Source organism: Carcharodon carcharias, chromosome 29, assembly GCF_017639515.1.
Source record: "Carcharodon carcharias isolate sCarCar2 chromosome 29, sCarCar2.pri, whole genome shotgun sequence".
In the NCBI taxonomy this organism is placed as follows: Eukaryota; Metazoa; Chordata; class Chondrichthyes; order Lamniformes; family Lamnidae; genus Carcharodon; species Carcharodon carcharias.
In genome coordinates this window covers 2,993,433-3,012,636 of record NC_054495.1, presented here as the reverse complement: position 1 = coordinate 3,012,636, position 19,204 = coordinate 2,993,433, and the positions used below count along the sequence as shown (strand labels likewise).

Sequence of the window (19,204 nt, the reverse complement as noted above, 5' to 3'; positions counted from 1 at the left end):
CAGTCCCTACAACCCTCCCTCTCTCTGTAACCTCCTCCATCCTTTTCAACCCTCCCTATCTCTGTACCCTCCTCCATCCACTATAACCCACCAAGGTCTCTGCTCTCCTCCAATTCCATCCACTTGAACATCCCCCGATTCCCATCACTCCACCATTGAAAGCCGTGCCTTCATCTGCCTTGGACGTCATCTGGAACTCCCTCCCTGAACCTCTCCTCCTCTCACTTTTTCTCTACCCTGCTCTAAGACCCTCCTTAAAAACAGAACTCTTTGACCAAGCTTTTGATCACCTGTCCCTAAAGTGTTTTATGTGGCTTCAGGGGGAAAAGACGGACATATTGAGTTAGGATACAGGTTGGGCACGATCTCTTTGAATGGCGGAACCAGCTTGAGGGGCTGAATGGCCTCCAGCTGTTCCTGTATTCCTGATGATTCATTATGTGGTAATCTCAATCCAAGGTTATAATATTCCACCAATATCTCACTGGATAGCTTATGGGATTTGGAAAGCCAGTTAAGCATTTGGAGTAGGTAGGAAGATTAATAACCAAATTCTATTATCTGTGACCTTTTATAAGCTCTATCTCAGCTTCCAAAAGCAGAGCCATAAAACAGCATTGGGAGAGAAAGGGATAAAGGGTTTCAGGTGATGGGCCAATGTTGTATCAATTGGACGTGAGTGGGGAAGCTGAATATGCATCCAGGAAAAGTTATGTTGAGGAAAATGAAGTAGGGTAAACCTGTCCTGGATAATGGGACTCAAACTCCCTGAATATGCATCCTCGGGGTCACACTCCAGTATCTGCGGGTCCTGACCTGTATGCTTTACTTTTCTACCTCTTTGACAACACTTTAAAACTATCTCCAGCCACTTTGAACAGGAAGACGATTGTCACATCTCTGGTTCCCTCCACATGCAGTCTCAGACCTTTAGGTGGCTGCATCCATTTAAATTTCCTCTAAACGGGTCTAAAAACCTGCCTTAATGCATTGGTCCCACGTTCCTTAATCACCCCCCAAACCTGCAACCTCTACCATCTAGAAGGACAAGGGCAGCAGATGCATGGGAATGCCACCACCTGCAAGTCCCTTTCCAAAACAATCACCATCCAGACTTGGAACTTTATTGGCTGCCCATTCACTGTCGCTAGGTCAAAATCCTGGAACTCTCTCCTTAACAGCACTGTGGATGTACATACACCACAAGGACCATAGCGGCTCAAGAAGGCGGCTCACCAACACCCTCTTATCACCGCTTTTTATGCATAACCTTGAAAGTTCCTCAAATACCTGTCAGACTCACTCTTGAAATTACTTACAAGGGTATATCTTATGGAGAACATATTACTCACCACTTCCCCACTGGTCAAAAAGTCACTCGGCACCTTGGCATCTGTAAATCAAGCTACCCTGTGCAGCAAGACGATACAAGTAGTTCTCCCAGCTAGGGGGCGTTATATGACATGACTGCCACCTCTCCGATTTGGCTTTGACCAAGGGTGTATATTTCTTTGTCAAAGTTCCAACCATTAAGAATTTGAAAAGAAGGTTGGAGGACTCTTTGTCCTAGCAGACTGCAGTGGGAGGGGCCTGTCTTATGAAATGTAGATCGCCTTTATATAATTCCCTTTTAATTTGGTCTCTACAGCCCACAGGGGTCATTAGTGTCTCTTCAGAGATAAAGAGATGCAAAGTGCTGCCAGACAGTTTCTATTGGTCAAGGGTCACAGCCCAACATAGCTTCAATCATTTGAAAAGCTCATTGTCCAGTTTTAAAATTTTAGGAAGTAATTACACATAACATATATATGTTTAATAAAATTATAGAGTGTGTGGTTTTAGCCCTATTACAAGACCGAAACCAGTTACAGGAAGACTTTCCTGCTTTTATATTCCACCTAACGGGACAGGAAGTCCTAGATTTTCTATAACCCAGGGTCCACCTTCGCCGACACTAGTAGCCACCTGATCCTATAATAATAAAGTTATTGACTAATCAGAGTGATCAGTCTCTATTGATTAGACCACAGCAAATCCACACGTGAGGTGGGGGAGAATCTCCTCCAGTGATGAAGAGCTTTGTGAAACATTAGAGCTAAACTTCCCTTTTCCTCCCGCTTTATGCAATTCCTGGTTCAATATTCCTTCCCTCATTTCCTGGCGTCGGCGCCGATGATGGGAACCCGTTGTCGTGCTGGACAGCGTTTAAATTCTTCCTGAACCAGGGGAGTAGAGCTGCAGGAGCGCACCTCCTATACCACCTCATGTCACAGTAGGAGCAAGTCTGACTTCAGACTCGCATTAAAGAGGTCGGCAACCTAGCGCGTTACGAGGGCGAGGCCTGAGGCTTGATTTGACAGGATTGTGAGTTGAGATTGGTTGATACGGATGGATATTGCCTTAATTCGAGCCGCGTGTCTGAGACGAAGTACAGCGGCGGTTGATTCTTTGGCAGTGAATTGTATTTGTTGACTAAGGTTTTACCGTATGGCAGCCACATAGCCAAAAGACAGCATTTTGTCAATACACACGAATACAATTACACAATAAGGATGAACAGGACTAATACATGGACCTTGAAGTGAGAAAGAAGGCTTATTTTTTATTGTGGGAACTTAGTGAGATTTTTTAACCAGAATACGTTTCCGGGAGAAGGAAGGATTAATAACATTCGAGGCACGTTGTGTGCTGCGCAGAGACATCTCCGATTTCCACTTTCCCTCTTGTAATAATGATGTACAGATCCAATAGACAGTCGGGGACTCAGAGTAGTAAATCGTGGCTGGGATTGACAGCTCAGTCCTACACAATCCAACGGTTACTCATCAGCACACGCTGTGTCCGGGTTTTGCCAATGGTCATTGCTGTCTGACCAACTATTTCTTATAAGAAGCAGCTCAACCCCTAAATTTCTAAGCTGCTCCTGGATTTCTGCACATTCGCGGACCAGCGTGCATGGACAGATAGGCATTGGCGGCCATCTGGCGTGGTCCTGTTTCGTGGGCAGGAGGAGGCACAGTGAAACTTTAAAAAAAGAGGAAAATAAACTCATCAGGCAAGAAGGAGGCAGAAGTGCTGGGTATTTCCGGCATTTTCTGTTTTTATTTCAGGTTTCCAGCATCTGCAAGTGTTTTGCTTTTGTGTTGAAATAAAAAAGACCATTGTTTGTTGGGAGGAATCTATGTCACTAAGTGGCTCACCCCCATAGCTACATGCAAGGGGAGGTGGCAGAAAGCGTCAATGTGAGTCTCAGCTTTGTATTTTGCAAGATTTTCAGCGCCAAACAAATGTCCTCTTCCGTGCAACACCTGCAGCATCACTGACTGAAAATTTGTGGATTTTAGTGGAGGCTTCCACAAAAAAAGACACTTTAGAAAGAAGCAGGTGCTCCAGCAGTAAAAAGACATTCACTCAATGCCACTGGTTTTAAACATAGACACTGTACGTCATTATCTTATAAGGATATAGGACGCGAGTTACTGTGCTGGTTGACTAGAGAGACCTGGAGGTGTTTGGACTGGAGAGACATGGAGGGGTTTGGACTGGAGAGACTGGAGGGGTTTGGACTAGGGAGACATGGAGGGGTTTGGACTAGAGAGACCTGGAGAGATTTGGACTAGAGACAAATGGAGGTGTTTGGGCAGGAGAGACATGGAGGTGTTTGGAATAGAGAGACCTGGATGTGTTTGGAGTAGAGAGAACTGGAGGTGTTTGGACTAGATAGGATTGGAGGTGTTTGGGCTAGAGAGAACTGGAGGTGTTTGGATTAGATAGGACTGGAGGTGTTTGGACTAGAGAGAACTGGAGGTGTTTGGACTAGATAGGACTGGAGGTGTTTGGACTAGAGAGAACTGGAGGTGTTTGGCAGAGAGGGAACTGGAGGTGCTTGGGCTAGAGGGAACTGGAGGTGCTTTGGCTGGAGGGAATTGGAGGTGCTTTAGCTAGAGAGAACTGGAGGTGCTTTGTCTACAGAGAACTGGAGGTGCTTTGTCTACAGAGAACTGGAGGTGCTTTGGCTAGAAGGAACTGGAGGTGCTTTGGCTAGACGGAAGTGGAGGTTCTTTGGCTAGAGAGAACTGGAGGTGCTTTGACTAGAGGGAACTGGAGGTGCTTTGGCTAGAGGGAACTGGAGGTGCTTTGGCTAGAGGGAACAGGAGGTGCTTGGCTAGAGGGAACTGGAGGTGCTTTGGCTGGAGGCACCTGAAGGTGCTTTGGCTGGAGGCACCTGAAGGTACTTTGGCTAGAGGCACCTGGAGATGCTTGGGCCTGAGGCACCTGGAGGTGCTTGGGCCTGAGGCACCTGGAGGTGCTTGAGCTAGAGGCACCTGGAGGTGGTGGGCTAGAGGCACCTGGAGGTGGTGGGCTCGAGGCACCTGGAGGTGCTTGGGCTAGAGGCACCTGGAGGTGGTGTGCTACAGGCACCTGGAGGTGTTTAGGCTAGTGAGATCTGGATGTGTTTGTACTGGAGAGTCATTTCATGGATTTTTTCATCGTTGGCTAGGCCAGCATTTGTTACCCATTCCCAATTGCCCTTGAGAAAATGATGGTGTTTTGCCATAGGAACAGGAGAGTAGAAGGAGGCCATTCAGCCCTTTGAGTCTGCTTCACTCTTCAATAGGATCATGGCTGATCAGCTTGTGGACTCTACGCTACTTTCCTGTCTACCGTCCCCCACCCAACGACCCCCCCCACCCCCCCCAACCAAACATCCCCCTCCCACTCCCCCTTTTGCCCTCTGCCATAAACGTTGACTCCCTTGTATATGGAAGACCTATCTAACTCTGCCTGGAATATGAATCTTCTAAACCGCTGCAGGCCACATGTGGTGTAGGTACACCATAAGCCGACGCCAGGTGGTCCACCTTTTTGGTGTAGCAGTGAGCAGCTTTGCTCAGCCATTTCAGGAGGTAGTTAAGAGACAACCCCATTACTGTGGGCCTGGAGTCACGTTTGGCCAGACCGGGTAGGGAGGCTGGATTTCCCTCCCTAAGAAGTGTTTGTGAAGCAGTTGGAATTTTACGATCATTGATGATCTGTTCATTGTCCCCATTGCTTAGACTGGCTTTATAACTACTGGCTCATTAATAGGACTTAACTTCTACCAATTGAATTAGTGTCATTAGAACTTGTGTCCCCAGGGGACTAGCTTGGGCCTCTTATTGGTTTTGTAACCCTACCTCTAGGCCACCACCTCTCCAGAGGAGAAAGAAGGCTAACATGTGACGCTAATTGTGTTTTGCCGAGATGTTCAGAGGTGTTGATCGAGTGTTGTTTGCCCTCTGGAGACTGGTTCAACAGGGAGCATGGAGTTGAAAAAGTGGTGCAAGCTTATTTGATAAATAATTTGGAAAGGGAGTTGGACAGACACTTCAGGGTATGGAAGTTATAAGACTGCGGACAATGAGCAGAATTTAGGACTCAATGGATCTGCCCATTCAAAGAGAGAATCATGCACGATGGACTGAATGGCCTCTTTCTGTGCTGTCACTTTGTTTGGTTATTTTTCATTCATTTACAGGATGTGGGCATCACTGGTTAGACCAGCATTTATTGCCCATCATTAATTGCCCCTGAAGAAGGTGGTGTTGAGCTGTTTTCTTGAACCACTGCAGTCCCTGTTATGTAGATTCACCCACAGTGCTGTTAAGGAGGGAGTTCAGGGATTTGACCCAGCGACAGTGATGGAATGGCCGATATATTTCCAAGTTAGGATGGTGAGTGGCTTGGAGGGGAACTTTCAGGTGGTGATGTTCCCATGTGTCTGCTACCCTTGTCCTTCCAGATGGTGGTGCTCATGGGTTTGGAAGGTGCTACTGAAGAAGCCTTGGTGAGTTCCTGCAGTACATTTAGTAGTTGGTACACTATGCGGCCACTGTGCAGTGGTGGAGTGAGTGAATGTTTGAGGATGTGGTGCCAATCAAGCAGGGCTGCTTTGTCCTGGATGGTGTCTAGCTTCTTGAGTGTTGTGGGAGCTGCACTCACCCAGGCAAGTGGGGAGTATTCTATATCCTGCCTTGGAGATGGTGGACAGGTTTTGGGGAGTCAGGAGGTAAGTTACTCACCGCAGGATTCTCAGCCTCTGACCTGCTCTTGTAGTGACAGTATTAGAGAGATCGGGAAGGTTGTAGTGATTGAATTGAAGAGGAGATTGTCGTGCTTTCAGATGCACCTGGGAGATGTAGTATAATGAGATGAATGCAGATTATCAAAATATTGCGATCAGGAAAATAGGAATTGCTTCATCGGTGTTTATTTAATCATTTTATTTAATTGACCATTGGGTTCACACAGTTAGGAACCAATGCGGTGTGCAGGTATCTAGTTGTTCTCCATTGTTTCCCTAATCCAGGAGATATAGTTGTAGACTTTCGTGTAGACTCCAGGTAATTTCTCTCTGCACAGCCTATTCCCCACGAGACAATTCCTTCCAACTTACCATTGCAAACCAGGGGAACCCCTGAATCTCCCTTTATGTGAGGAGAACATCATCATGTCAGAACACAATAATAGCAACTTGCATTTATATAGCGCCATTAACATCATAGAACAGCCCAAGCTACTGCACAGCAGCAGTTATCAAATAATTTGAGGCCCCGAGTCACATAAAGGAGATATTAGGGACTGGTGACCAAAAGCTTGGTTATAGAGGGAGGTTTTAAGGAGCGTCTTAAAACAGGAAACAGATGGAGAGACAGAGAGGTGGAGAGGTTTAGGGAGGGAATTCAACAGCTTAGGGCCCCAGGCAGCTGAAGGCACGGCAGTCAATGGTGGAGCAATGGGACTCCGGGGATGGTCAAGAGGTTGGAATTGTTGGAGTGCCGAGATCTCGGAGGGTTTTAGGGGCTGGAGGAGGATACAGAGATGGGGATGGTTGTTGGTGCTGGAGGAGATTATAGAAATAAGGAGGGTTGTAGGGGCTGGAGTAGGTTACACAGAGAGGGTGCTTTGTAGGGGTTGGAGCAGGTTACAGAGATAGGGAGGGTTGTAAATGCTGGAGGAGGTTACAGAGATAGGGAGGAGTGTAGGGGCTGGGGGAGGTTAAAGAGATAGGGACGAGTGTGGGGGCTGGGGGAGATTACAAATATAGGGAGGGTTGTAGGGGCTGGAGGAGGATACAGAGATAGGGAGGAGTGTAGGGGCTGGGGGAGGTTACAGAGATAGGGAGGGTTGTAGGGGCTGGAGCAGATTACAGAGATAGGAAGATATGTTGGGGCTGGAGGAGGATATAGAGATAGGGAGAAGTGTAGGGTCTGGAGGAGGTTACAGAGATAGGGAGGGATGTAGGGGCTGGAGGAGGTTATAGACATTGTGTTGTAGGGGCTGGAGGAGGTTATGGGCATGGGGAGGTTTGTAGGGGCAGGAGGAGATTACGGAGATAGGGTGGGTTGTAAGGGTTGGAGGATGTTACAGAGATACGGAGGATTGCAGGGACTGGGGGAGGTTACAGAGATAGGGAGTGTTGTAGGGGCTGGAGGAGGTTACAGATATCGGGAAGCTTGTAGGGACTGGAGGAGGTTACAGAGATAGGGAGTGTTGTAGGGGCTGGAGGAGGTTACAGAGATAGGGAGGATTGTAGGGGCTGGAGGAGATTACAGAGATAGGGAGGATTGTAGAGGCTGGAGGAGGTTGGACCTATACCCATTGATGTTTAGAGGAATGAGTGGTGACCTTATTGAAACATAAATGAGTCTGAGGGTTGTGGATAGGGCGGACACTGAGATGATGTTTCCTCTTGGACAAATATAAGGGGCACAGCCTCAATCGAATGGATCTTGTGCTTACGGTGCAGATACATTGTTTCTCTCTGAGGGTCATTATTGTTTGGAATTCTCTACCCCAGAGAGCAGAGGAAGCTGGGTCTTTGAATATTTTCAATGCTGAGATCGATTCTGATTGATGAGAGGGATTCAAGTATTACGGACAATTGGCAAGAACCTGGAATCCACGTCATTCAACCACACTGAATGGTTGAACAGGTTTGAGGGACTGAATGGTCACCTCTTGCTCCTATTTCTTAAGTTCTCCTCTAGGAGAGGGTGTACCCATCCCCAATACGACACCCTGGAGCTCAGAGAATAAGGCCCCATTTATTAATGCATTTTTTATTCATTCATGGGATGCAGGCATTGCTGGCTGGGCCAGCTATTATTGCCCATCTCTAATTGCCCCTCAGATAGTGGTGGTGAGCTGCCTCCTTGAACTGCTGCAGCCCATGACGTGTAGGTACACCCACAGCGCAGTTAGGGAGGAAGTTCCATTACCATGGTAACAGTGTTGGGGGAAATACATACACAGGTGTCTCACGCTTGGGGTGTTCAGTTTGGACCATGAGTCAGGGGGAATCCAGTTACTGCTCTGGAAGAATTAGGATTATGTTTCCATCTGGATCTTTCTGCATTCAGTGAAACTGGGGAGGTGACAGATTTGGGGAGATTCAACAGAATGGAGAACAAAATCTCTCGCTGTCCTGTGTTTACCAGCATGTTACATCCTTACCTGACAGCTAACCTTCCCACCCTCCATGAATCCAGCACAGAACATGCTACTCGTGATGCTACCAGGATAAGCCTTCTGGCAGGAGCTCGGAGGCAGCACAGGGACATCGAGGCACTGGAGATCAGCAGGGTACAGAACTGGGAAAGGAACACATTTCACAAAGTTTACTCAATCTGGGATTGGCTACAAAGCCAGGGATATGCAGTCACACATGTGGTCGCTGTAAAAGTCACAACTGACTGTGGGAAGGTACAGAGTGGGGGATCAGGGAGATTGTCTCCCATTAATAAACTGGAGAAATACGGAATCTGAAATAGTTGCTGATTGTATTCCTGATAACTGCCAAGAGGTATGATGCCACAATGGGTCCAAGTAGGGAAATCACAGCAATACAGTCCAACAAATCACAGACACCCACTGCAACCTGTCAAATCACACACACACACCGCAATCTGTCAAATCATACACACATCGCATTCTGTCAAATCACACTCACACTGCAATCTGTTAAATCACACTCACACGGCAATCTGTCAAATCACACAGACACAGCAATCTGTCAAGTCACACACACACACGCCACAATCTGTCAAATCACACACACTGAACTCTGTCAAATCACACACATGCAAACACACTACACTCTTTCAAATCGCACACACTTTGCAATCCGTCAAATCACACACACACTGCACTCTGTCGCATCACACACATTGCAGTCCAACAAATCACGCACACACACACTGCACTCTGTCAAATCACAGGCATGAAGCAGAGCTGGGTTTACTCCCAGTGTCCAAAGCTAAAATTGCTCTTCCAACTTGCACCAGCCAAAGGCGACATAAAATCTGTACTGAGTTATTTACTTCACTGTTGACTGCGGTATTTGCCCTGCATCGAATGGTTTACAATAATTGCAGCAGATATGTGAAGCAAGAGTTGGCATTTGTATAGCAACATCCACAACCTCCGGGCAACCCAAATGTGTTTCACAGACAGTGAACCATTTTTTAGTGTGTGGTCACTGTCGGGATGTGGACAATAAAAGTTGTTAGCTTGGCAGAGAGTACGATGCCTCAAACAGCCAGTGAGTTTACTGAGCAGACAAGCTGTCCTTTCTGTGAGTTTAGGTGGAATACTGACCAGGAGTCCTGTCCTCTCTGTGAGTTTAGGTGGGATACTGAACAGCAGTCCTGTCCTCTCTGTAAGTTTAGGTGGGATACTGACCAGGAGTCCTGTCCTCTCTGTGAGTTTAGGTGGGATGCTGACCAGGAGTCCTGTCCTCTCTGTGAGTTTAGAATTCTTGCCCTAGTTGTACAGGGTTTTGTTGAGACCACACCTGGAGTAGTGTGTGCAATTTTGGCAATCTGAAATGAAATCAGTAAGTGCTGGAAATATTCAGCAGATACAGAAGCATCTGTGCAGAGAAACACATTAACGTTTCGAGTCCATTGAAACTAGGAGCAAGAGAAGGCAGTTCGGCCCTTCGAGGCTGCTCTGTCATTCATTATGATCCACTTGAACCTCTCGCAAACCCTCATCCCAGAAACACATCCTTCAAGATCACGGAGGCTGGATTACAGCATGATGGATTAGTCGAGCTTGTGCTCCTTGAACAGTGGGATCTTGCCTCTTTCAACATCAATATTTCTACGTTTCAAGATATTCAACTTTTCTAAATTCACTTATCAAAGTGAAGAACCTCACACTTCCGCACATTATATTTCAGCTATTGTTGTTCTGTTGTGCAGTGTGTCTTTTCAAGAACGCTTTCATTGAATCAGAATGAGAGAGACAATCCAGGGCACTGAGTGCCTCGCACACTCATAACCACCAACAATCTTGTCGTCATCGCGAGGGGCAGCAGTTGTGGTACCAATAGAAGAGAGATCAGCGTTAAATACTGGAGTAAACTGAGAGACAAGTAGCAGAAACAGAGAGACAGAGACAGAGGGAGAGGGAGAGAAAGAGAGAGAGAGAGAGAGACAGCGAGTTAAAGAGAGTGAGGCGGTGAAACGGCAAGTGAGAGAGACACAGAGAGAAGAGTGAGAGAGACATAGAGAAAGGGAGAGACAGCGATTAGGAGAGACAGGCTGGGAAAGACTTCGAGAGGAGGAGCAGAAAGAGTGAGAGGAAACTCGAAAGAGCCATGGGAAGAAAGGAAGTGGGACACGTTTATCAGCAAAGCCCAGTGACACGGCGAGCAGAAGGATCTTCATCGTTGCTTCAGGTTTCACGATGGCTGACTGCAGACAGCAGGGCTGTTTTAGAGGCTGTAGGAGCTCTGCTATCAGAGAATAACATGAACACAAGATTCATTAATGATCACAAGTGGGGTATACGTCCTTGGGAACATGAGGGGCAGGTGTGTGTTTCTCAGTTCTGTTCCCTGGGTTGTTTCAGAGGTCAATCAGTACAGTTCATGAGTGTAAATCTTCGGGTGTGACTCAGTTTACAATTTAGGTAGATTTAGAACTACAGTTGGGTTAAAAAATTTTCGTATCCCGGACCGCGAAACGAGAGACTTTAACAATAAGAATGGGATCCTTCCATGCACTGTGTGACACTGATTCAGCAAAATTATACTGGGACACAAAGAGTTAAATTATAAGGATTGTTTACTGGTCTCCTTTTGAGTTATCATGATTAAGGGGGTGATCGGATTCAGGAATTTTTCACTGATATGAAAGAATTCTCAATAGAGAGAAGCTATTTCCTCAGGTTGGTGTTGGGGCAACTCTTTCGAGTACAAACACGTTTCCATCTGTTCCTATTCAGATGAAGTTACATTGTTTCATAGTTTGCCATTGTGAGATTTGAACTCTTGATAATCTTTTAAATCTTTTAAGTGATGTAACTCTTTTGAGTACAAACCCATTTCCATCTGTTTCAGATGAAGTTACATTGTTTCATAGTTTGCCATTGTGAGATTTGAACTCTTGATCTTGGGGTTACAAACCCAGTACCATAACCACTTGGCTATTTAGGCCAAGCCTGGTGTTGGGGCAAAGGGGAGTCCAGAACAAGGGGGCAGAATCTTAAAATTGGAGCCAGGCTGTTCAGGAGGTGATGTGGGGAAGCACATTCTTCACACAAAGGGGGTGGAAATCTGGAACTCTCCCCACACACCCCACTCCCACAAAAAAGCATTGAGGCTGGAAGTAGTCAATTGAAAGTTTCAAAACTGAGAGTAAGGGGGAGAGGGTCCAGGATACAAGGGAGAGCTCCCCTGCTCTGATTCAAAATACTCATTGGAATTTGTACGGCAACTTGAGAGGGAAAATGCTTTAATACCCAAGTGACTGCACCCCTGATAGGGCAGCATGTAGTACAAGGGTATCTGCTACAGCAAGGTTTAATGTGGGACTGGGAACAGTCCTGCTCACAGTGTGAAGTAAGGAGTTACATGATCAAAGTCTGGCAAGTGTCGTGTGCTGGACAGAGACTAGTGTAGAAGGCAGCATTGATTTAGCGCCTAGCTTGGACCATACCCTGTATAAATGTACATTGCTATGCGTTATCAGTAAACACAATGTGCAGTCCCACATTAACCCTTGCTGTAGCAGATACCCTTGTACTACATGCTGCCCGGTCAGGGGGGGAGTCACTTGGGTATTAAAGCATTTCCCTCTCAAGTGGACGTACAAATGCCAACGAGTATTTTGAATCAGAGCAGGGGAGCTCTCCCTTGTATCCTGGACCCTCTCCCCCTTACTCTCAGTTTTGAAACTTTCAATTGACCCCTTCCAGACTCAATGCTTTTCTGTGGGAGTGGGGTGGGTGGGGAGAGTTCCAGATTCCCACCCGCCTTTGTGTGAAGAATGTTCTTCCTGACATCACCCCCTGAACAGCCTGTCTCCAATTTTAAGATTCTGCCCCCTTGTTCTGGACTCCACCCTCCCCCAACACCAACCTGAGAAAATAACTCTATCGAGAATTCTTTCATATCAGTGAAAAAGTCCTGAATCCGATCACCCCCTTAACCATCGTAACTCAAAAGGAGACCAGAAAACAATCCTTGTAATTTAACTCTTTGTGTCCCAGTATAATTTTGCTGAATCAGCATAGTCACACAGTGCATGGAAGGATCCCATTCTTATTGTTAAAGTCTCTCGTTTCAGGGTCCGGGATACGAAAATTATTTAACCCAACTCCAGTTCTAAACCTACCTAAATTGTAAAACGTCTCGCACCCTAAGATTTACACTCATGAACTGTACTTATTGAACTCTGAAACAACCCAGGGAACAGAACTGAGAAACACACACCTGCCCCTCATGTTCCCAAGGACGTATCCCCCAGTTGTGATCATTAATGAATCTAGTTTTCGTGTTATTCTCTGATAGCAGAGCTCCTACAGCCTATAAAACAGCCCTGCTGTCTGCAGTCAGCCATCGTAAAACCTGAAGCAACAATGAAGATCCTTCTGCTCGCCGTGTCACTGGGCTTTGCTGGTAAACGTGTCCCACTTCCTTTCTTCCCATGGCTCTTTCGACTTTCCTCTCACTCTTTCTGCTCCTCCTCTCGAAGTCTTTCCCAGCCTGTCTCTCCTAATCTCTGTCTCTCCCTCTCTCACCCTTTGTCTCCGTGTCTCTCACTCGCTGTCTCTCTGCCTCTCTCTCTTTCACTCGCTGTCTCTCCCTCACACTCGCTATCTCCCTCTGCCTCTCCCTCTGCCTCTCCCTCTGTCTCTCTCTCTGTCTCTCCATCTGTCTCTCTGCTGTTTGTCTCTCAGCTTACTCCAGTGTTTAATGGTGATCTCTCTTCTATTGGTTACACAGCTGCTGCCCCTCGCGATGACGACAAGATTGTTGGTGGTTACGAGTGTGTGAAGCACTCAGTGCCCTGGATTGTCTCTCTCAACGTGGGAAGGCACATGTGTGGGGGATCTCTGATCCACCCCGAATGGGTGGTCTCCGCCGCTCACTGCTATCGGGGGCAAGTACCGAGGGCTCTGCGTGAAAAGAGGTTAAAAGGTCAAAGGGAGAGTTTACGCTTCGAACCGACAGCTTGGTTCTTGAATTTTGCAGGCTTCTCAATGAGGGTCCCAAGATTGTGTTTCCATCGTGTGGGGAAGGTTGGGACGACTGAAGCCATTGCCTTCGGTCCCCGTGACCAACTCCGTTCCCCAGTCATCGATTCCCCCCCTTCCCTTCCCTGGTCACTATCTGACCAGACCATTCTCACCCTCATTGTCCAGTTAACCCTGAGCTGAGCATCCATCCCCCTATCATCTCCATCACCAAGACAGCCCATTTCAACCTCCGTAACATCACCCCACTACGCCCTTGCCTCAGCTTATCGACTGCTGAAACCCTCATCCACCTCGAGCTCGACTACTCCAGCACGCTGTAGGCCAGCCTCCGTGATCTTGAAGGCTGTTAGAGGGATGAGGGTGTACGAGCGGCTCGAGTGGAGTGTAAAACAGTGGCACAGCGCAGTTGGTCCAAATGACCAGTTTCTGTGGTAAATTCTGATTCAATGAAAGCGTTCTCGAAAAGACACTGCACAACGGAATAACAATAGCTGAAATATAATGTGTGGAAGTGTGAGGTTCTTCACTTTGATAAGCGAATTTAGAAAAGTCGAATATCTTGAAACGTAGAAATGTTGATGTTGAAAGAGGCAAGATCCCACTGTTCAAGGAGCACAAAGAAAGCAAACAACATGTTGTCCTTTATTGCAAGGGGATTGAAGTACAGGAATAAACAGGACTTGCTGCAATTGTACAAGGCTTTGCGGAGACTGTATCCATAACACAGCGCCTACTTCTGGTCTCCGAAACCTCACTGCCCCATACCTAAGCTCATAGCAACTCCTGTTCCCTCATCAGCCTCTGTTGCTCGCTGATTACCGTTGGCTCCCAGTCTGCAACTCATTGACTCTAAAATTCTCATCCTTACTTTCAAACCATTATATGATCACTTGCCCGCTCCGTACGTACCCCTCTCCATACCCTATAACCCTCCCTACCTCTGTAACCTCCTCCAGTCCCTACAACCCTCCCTACCTCAGGAACATCCTCGAGCCTCTACAACCCTCCCTGCCTCTGTACCCTCCTCCATTTGTGGCCTCTCGAGCAGCCTCATATTTTGCTGGCTCCTGTGTGGGATTCAGGAATACAGGGGGAAAGAAAATAACTTTTTCTCTAAACAGTAGTGGAGTGGAATTATGAGACCCACACACAAATACCCCTCCACCCCGAAGACCTTCAGATGATAGACTGTTGGACGTATTGACACTGAATTGGGAGTTAAGGGACTGAGGGATATTCAGAAAGGGCTGTGAACTGGGACTTAACATTTACCATTGGCAACAAAAATGGAGGATGGGCCCAAGAGACCTCTCTTCCTGTCTTCCCAAGTGGTCACGAGCCCTTATCATTGCCCTGTGGAAAACAGACTAGCATTCCCTTTACTGTCATTCCAAGCCCAGGAAGCTGACAGGGAACAGCTGAGTTAGCGCTGCGCGCCAATGGGCTGAAGCAAGTTGGCCACCGATCAAGCACAGTCACGCTCTAAGCTGGTTCTCTATCTTATTCCTAGTGGTATCCAGGTGCGTCTGGGGGAGCACGACATCACGGCCAGAGAGGGCACCGAGCAATTCATTAGAGCCGCCAGAGTCATCAGACACCCCGGGTTTAACTACCGCACCCTGGACAACGACATCATGCTGATCAAACTGTCAAAACCTGCCGCACTCAACAGCAACGTGGGGACCATCGCCCTGCCGAGAAGCTGTGCCTCTACCGGGGAATATTGCCTGGTAGCCGGCTGGGGAGACACCGAGTCCAACGGTAAGGGGCAGAGAGGGAGCTGACTCGACCAGAGTCTCTGCGAGTGCTCGCTGGGGGAGGGTGGGATGGAGGTCAGGGTTTAGCAATGGGCCGGAAGATGAAGCTCTTACACTGAGCTGTACCGATAGCAATAATCCCACAGGGTCTTCAGTAAACAGGCCGACATTTATCAGCAAAGAACGTTCCTCACCTTGAATGCGGCCGGCGTCTCTTCCTGTTGATGTAGCGCAAACTCCCGTCTCTCTCTTGCGCCTCGTCCCTTCACCCGACCCATTACCCTGACACCCAGCGCATGTCGACCTCCAGCTAAATGCCGCAGCTGCTTGGCTGTGCACAGAATGATCCCACAAATAGCGCTGAGAGTCACGGCTGGTCGAACTGCTCTCAGTCGTGTTGGGGTGGTGTGGTGGGGTGGGTGTGGGGTGGGGTGGGGTGGTGGGGTGGGTGTGGGGTGAGGTGAGGTGGGGTGGGGGTGGTGGGTGCTAATGATGGTCCAGCGAGGGCACCCTGCTCTCCCTCAACCATCCCACAGGTCCTTCCACATCCAGCCGAGCTCATGGCTGAAGGTCTCGGTTTAGAGCCTCGTGGAAGGTGCTGACCAGTCATAGTACGGTGCCCCTCCACCCCCGCCTCCTGAACCCTCCCCCCACCCAGCCCCCCGCCTCCTGCACGCTCACCCCCACCCCCCCCCCAGACCCCCCCCCCCCCCCCCCCCGCATCACCTTGAAATGTGAGCAGAGATTACGATGCATTGAGGGTTGGAAGCTGTGATGCTCTGACCCTGAGATAAGACTATGAAGCTTTCCCCTATGGATCTCAGGCAGCCGCTAAGTGTTGTGTCATCCAGTGCGAAGGCCCCTCTGCTTGGAACCGGGGGAACTTGGATTTGAACCTTCACTCCAGAAACCTGAGCCCTCCTGGTGTCCGCACCAAGGGAGTGCTGCACACCCAGCGGTGCCGTCTTTTTCAGGTGAGACGCTTCCTCGCCCAGTCCCTCGCCTGGTCTTCTCAGGCTGGTGTGAAAGATGTCCCAGCCCCTTCGTTTTGGAGAAGAGAGGGAGGGAGCTGCGCCCTGTGACCTGGACCAATGGGCATCCCCCACCCCCCCAGCACCCAACCCCCACCCCCACCACCACCACCAACACCGAAACAGATCTTCAAGTAATTATGTCTTTGCGGTTCGCGGGATCTTGCTGTGCACAAACCAGCTGCTCTGTCTCCTGCAATCCAAGACTTTGAAAAGTGCGTCACTGGCTGTGAGGTGTTGTGAGAAGGGCTGAGGTTGTTTTGGAAATGCGCGGTCATTCGTTGGAAGTGAGAATGTGCAGCATCGAATGTTTTGACCCCCACGTAGGTGTGGATAAGATCGCGCACCCTCTAACCTCTGACCTTTGTTTTGATTTAGTGGTCAGCGGGGACCGGCTGCAGTGCCTGGATGCGCCGGTTCTCAGCAATGCCGCTTGTGAAGGTTCCTACCCTGGGTTGATCACCAACAACATGATGTGCGTCGGTTATCTGGGTGGCGGGATGGATTCTTGCCAGGTACAGGCCCTTGGACAATACGAGACAGCCCAGAGAGACCCCCCCTCCCTATCACGGGGGGGAGGGGAGCTGGGGTAAAGGCGGTAAGAGCGGGGCTCAACTGGATTGCTCCCTGCGAGAGCCAGCATGCACAGGATGGACCGAATGGCCCTCCCTCCTGAACCGTGTACTTAACGTCCTCCAGACCCTACAACCCTCTTTATCTCTGTAACCTCCACCAGCCTCTACAACCCTCCCTATATCTGTAACCTCTTCCAGTCCCTACAACACTGCCTATCTCTGTAAATTCCTCCAGCACCTACAGCCCTCCCTATCACTGTAAACTTCTCCAACCCCTACAACCCTCCCTATCTCTGTAACCTCCTTCAGCCCCTAAAGCCCTCCCTATCTCTGTAACCCCCTCTAGACCTTACAACCCTCACTATCTCTTTTACCCCACTCCAGTCCGTACAACACTCCCTATCCCTGTAACCTCCTCCAGCCCCTATAACCCTCCAAGATCTCTGTGCTCCTCCAATTCCGGCCTTGTAACCATTCCCCGATTCCCATCGCTCCACCATTGTGGCCGTGCCTTCAGTTGCCTGGGGCCTAAAGTTGTTGAATTCTGTCCCTAACCCTCTCCACCTCTCTCTGTCTCTCTCTTGTTCATGTGCTCTCTCTCTCTCCTCCTTTAAGACTCTCCAGCCTTTCTGACTGAGCTTTTGATCACCCATCCCTGATATTTCCTTTCGGGTCTCCATGTCAAATGTTGTCTGATTAACATAGCTGTGAAGATTCTTGGGGACGTTTTATTATGATACAGTCTCTATACAAAAGCAAGGTGAACCAGGGGGAAGATGTGCCACGTGAGGTTGGCCAATATTCGGCGTGGTTGACTGTTTGCGATGAGCACGCGGGTTTCAAACTCTCTTTAAGCACTGACCTCACCATGCGGAGCTGCTGATGGATTTGATGTGCTGTTCTTCCACAGGGAGACTCCGGTGGTCCCGTCGTGTGTAATGGAGTGCTCCAGGGCATCGTGTCCTGGGGGTATGGCTGTGCGGACAGAGGCTACCCCGGAGTCTACACCAAGGTCTGCAATTACATGTCCTGGATCCAGGACACCATCGCTGCAAACTGAGGTCATCACTTGGTAGGGAAGAACCCTCCAATCTAATATGGTGCTGAACAATTCTCTGCTCCGCGTCCTTGGCCTGACCTTTCCGTGCCAGCTCATGTAAAAAATCAATAAAATAAATTGCAAAAATACAACACACTTTGTCTTTTCCAGTCTGAGGAACGCTCACCCTCAATGTTCTCCCCTCCACTTGATCACATCAACTTGGCTCCTGTTCGCCTGAGTTTACTAACCGAGTGGTTGAAGATGATCAAAGGATTCGATAGGGTCGATAGAGAGAAGCTATTTCCTCTGGTGGTGGGGGGGTGGTGGGAGGGGGAAAGAGTCCAGAACAAGGGGGCAGAACCTTAAAATTTGAGCCAGACCGTTCAGGGGGTGATGTCACTTCTTTACACAAAAATCTGGAACTCTCTCTGCCAGCCCCTGTCCCCCAAAACCCCATTCCTCCCGCCCTGCTCAAAGGCTCTGTGGGTGCTGGGTGCCACCAATGATAATGCAATTGAATGGCAAGGAGCGATAGTTGGATTCTGTCTATTGGAGATGGTCATTGCCTGACACTTGTGTGGCATGAATGTTACTTGCCACTTGTCAGCTGAAGCCTGGATATTGTCCAGGTCTTGCAGCATTTGGACATGGGCTGCTTCAGTATCTGAGGAGTCGCGAATGGTGCTGAACATTGTGCAATCATCAGCGAACATCCCCACTTCTGACCTTTTGATGGAAGGAAGGTCATTGATGAAGCAGCTGAAGATGGTTGGGCCGAGGACACTACACTGGGGAACTCCTGCAGTGATGTCCTAGACCGCTGATGACCTACCTCCAACGACCACAACCATCTTCCTTTGTGCTCGGTATGATTCCAGCCAAGTGGTTATGGTACTGGGTTTATGACCTCAAGATCAAGAGTTCATTTTCTTAACGATCTCGTGGAGGTAATTGTGGATTCAGTTGGTTTCCTGATACTGAGGAGAGAAGGTGTGTGGTGTTGGTGTTGCTCCTCCTCAGTGTTTCAACTGTTTCTGCTGCTGCCTTTGGGGTTTTTGCTTCTGCTGTGTGCTGCTGCTGCTTCTGCTGCTGCTCCTCCAGTGCTGCTGCTGCTGCCTTGCCCCTGTGGTGCCAAAGGAGAGAGAGGGAGAGAAGAGAACAGTTGCTGCTGTTGTTACAGGACAGGAAGGCAAGGAGGCCAGGACTGAGTTGAAAAACAACATCCTAGGTGGGTGTCTGAACTGTGTATTTTTGTTTAAGGTGGGGGCA

The 19,204-nt window shown here is 48.6% G+C and overlaps 1 protein-coding gene across 1 annotated transcript; it reads left to right on the top strand.

Annotated features, from left to right (window-relative positions):
• The first annotated feature begins 12,909 nt into the window (after window positions 1-12,909).
• Window positions 12,910-17,953, top strand: LOC121271034 (trypsin-like). Its single transcript, XM_041176727.1, has 5 exons — window positions 12,910-12,949; window positions 13,277-13,433; window positions 15,041-15,291; window positions 16,697-16,833; window positions 17,804-17,953. The coding sequence occupies exons 1-5, from the start codon at window positions 12,910-12,912 to the stop codon at window positions 17,951-17,953; spliced, it is 735 nt and encodes a 244-aa protein (XP_041032661.1).
• Window positions 17,954-19,204: the final 1,251 nt, after the last annotated feature.

What these genes read in the sequence shown, in the direction of transcription:
- LOC121271034 (XM_041176727.1), top strand. Translation starts at nt 12,910, where the DNA reads ATGAAGATCCTTCTGCTCGCCGTGTCACTGGGCTTTGCTG. An exon ending in CGTGTCACTGGGCTTTGCTG is followed by an intron (nt 12,950 to 13,276) that starts GTAAACGTGTCC and finishes TTGGTTACACAG; the next exon opens with CTGCTGCCCCTCGCGATGAC. An exon ending in GCGGGATGGATTCTTGCCAG is followed by an intron (nt 16,834 to 17,803) that starts GTACAGGCCCTT and finishes GTTCTTCCACAG; the next exon opens with GGAGACTCCGGTGGTCCCGT.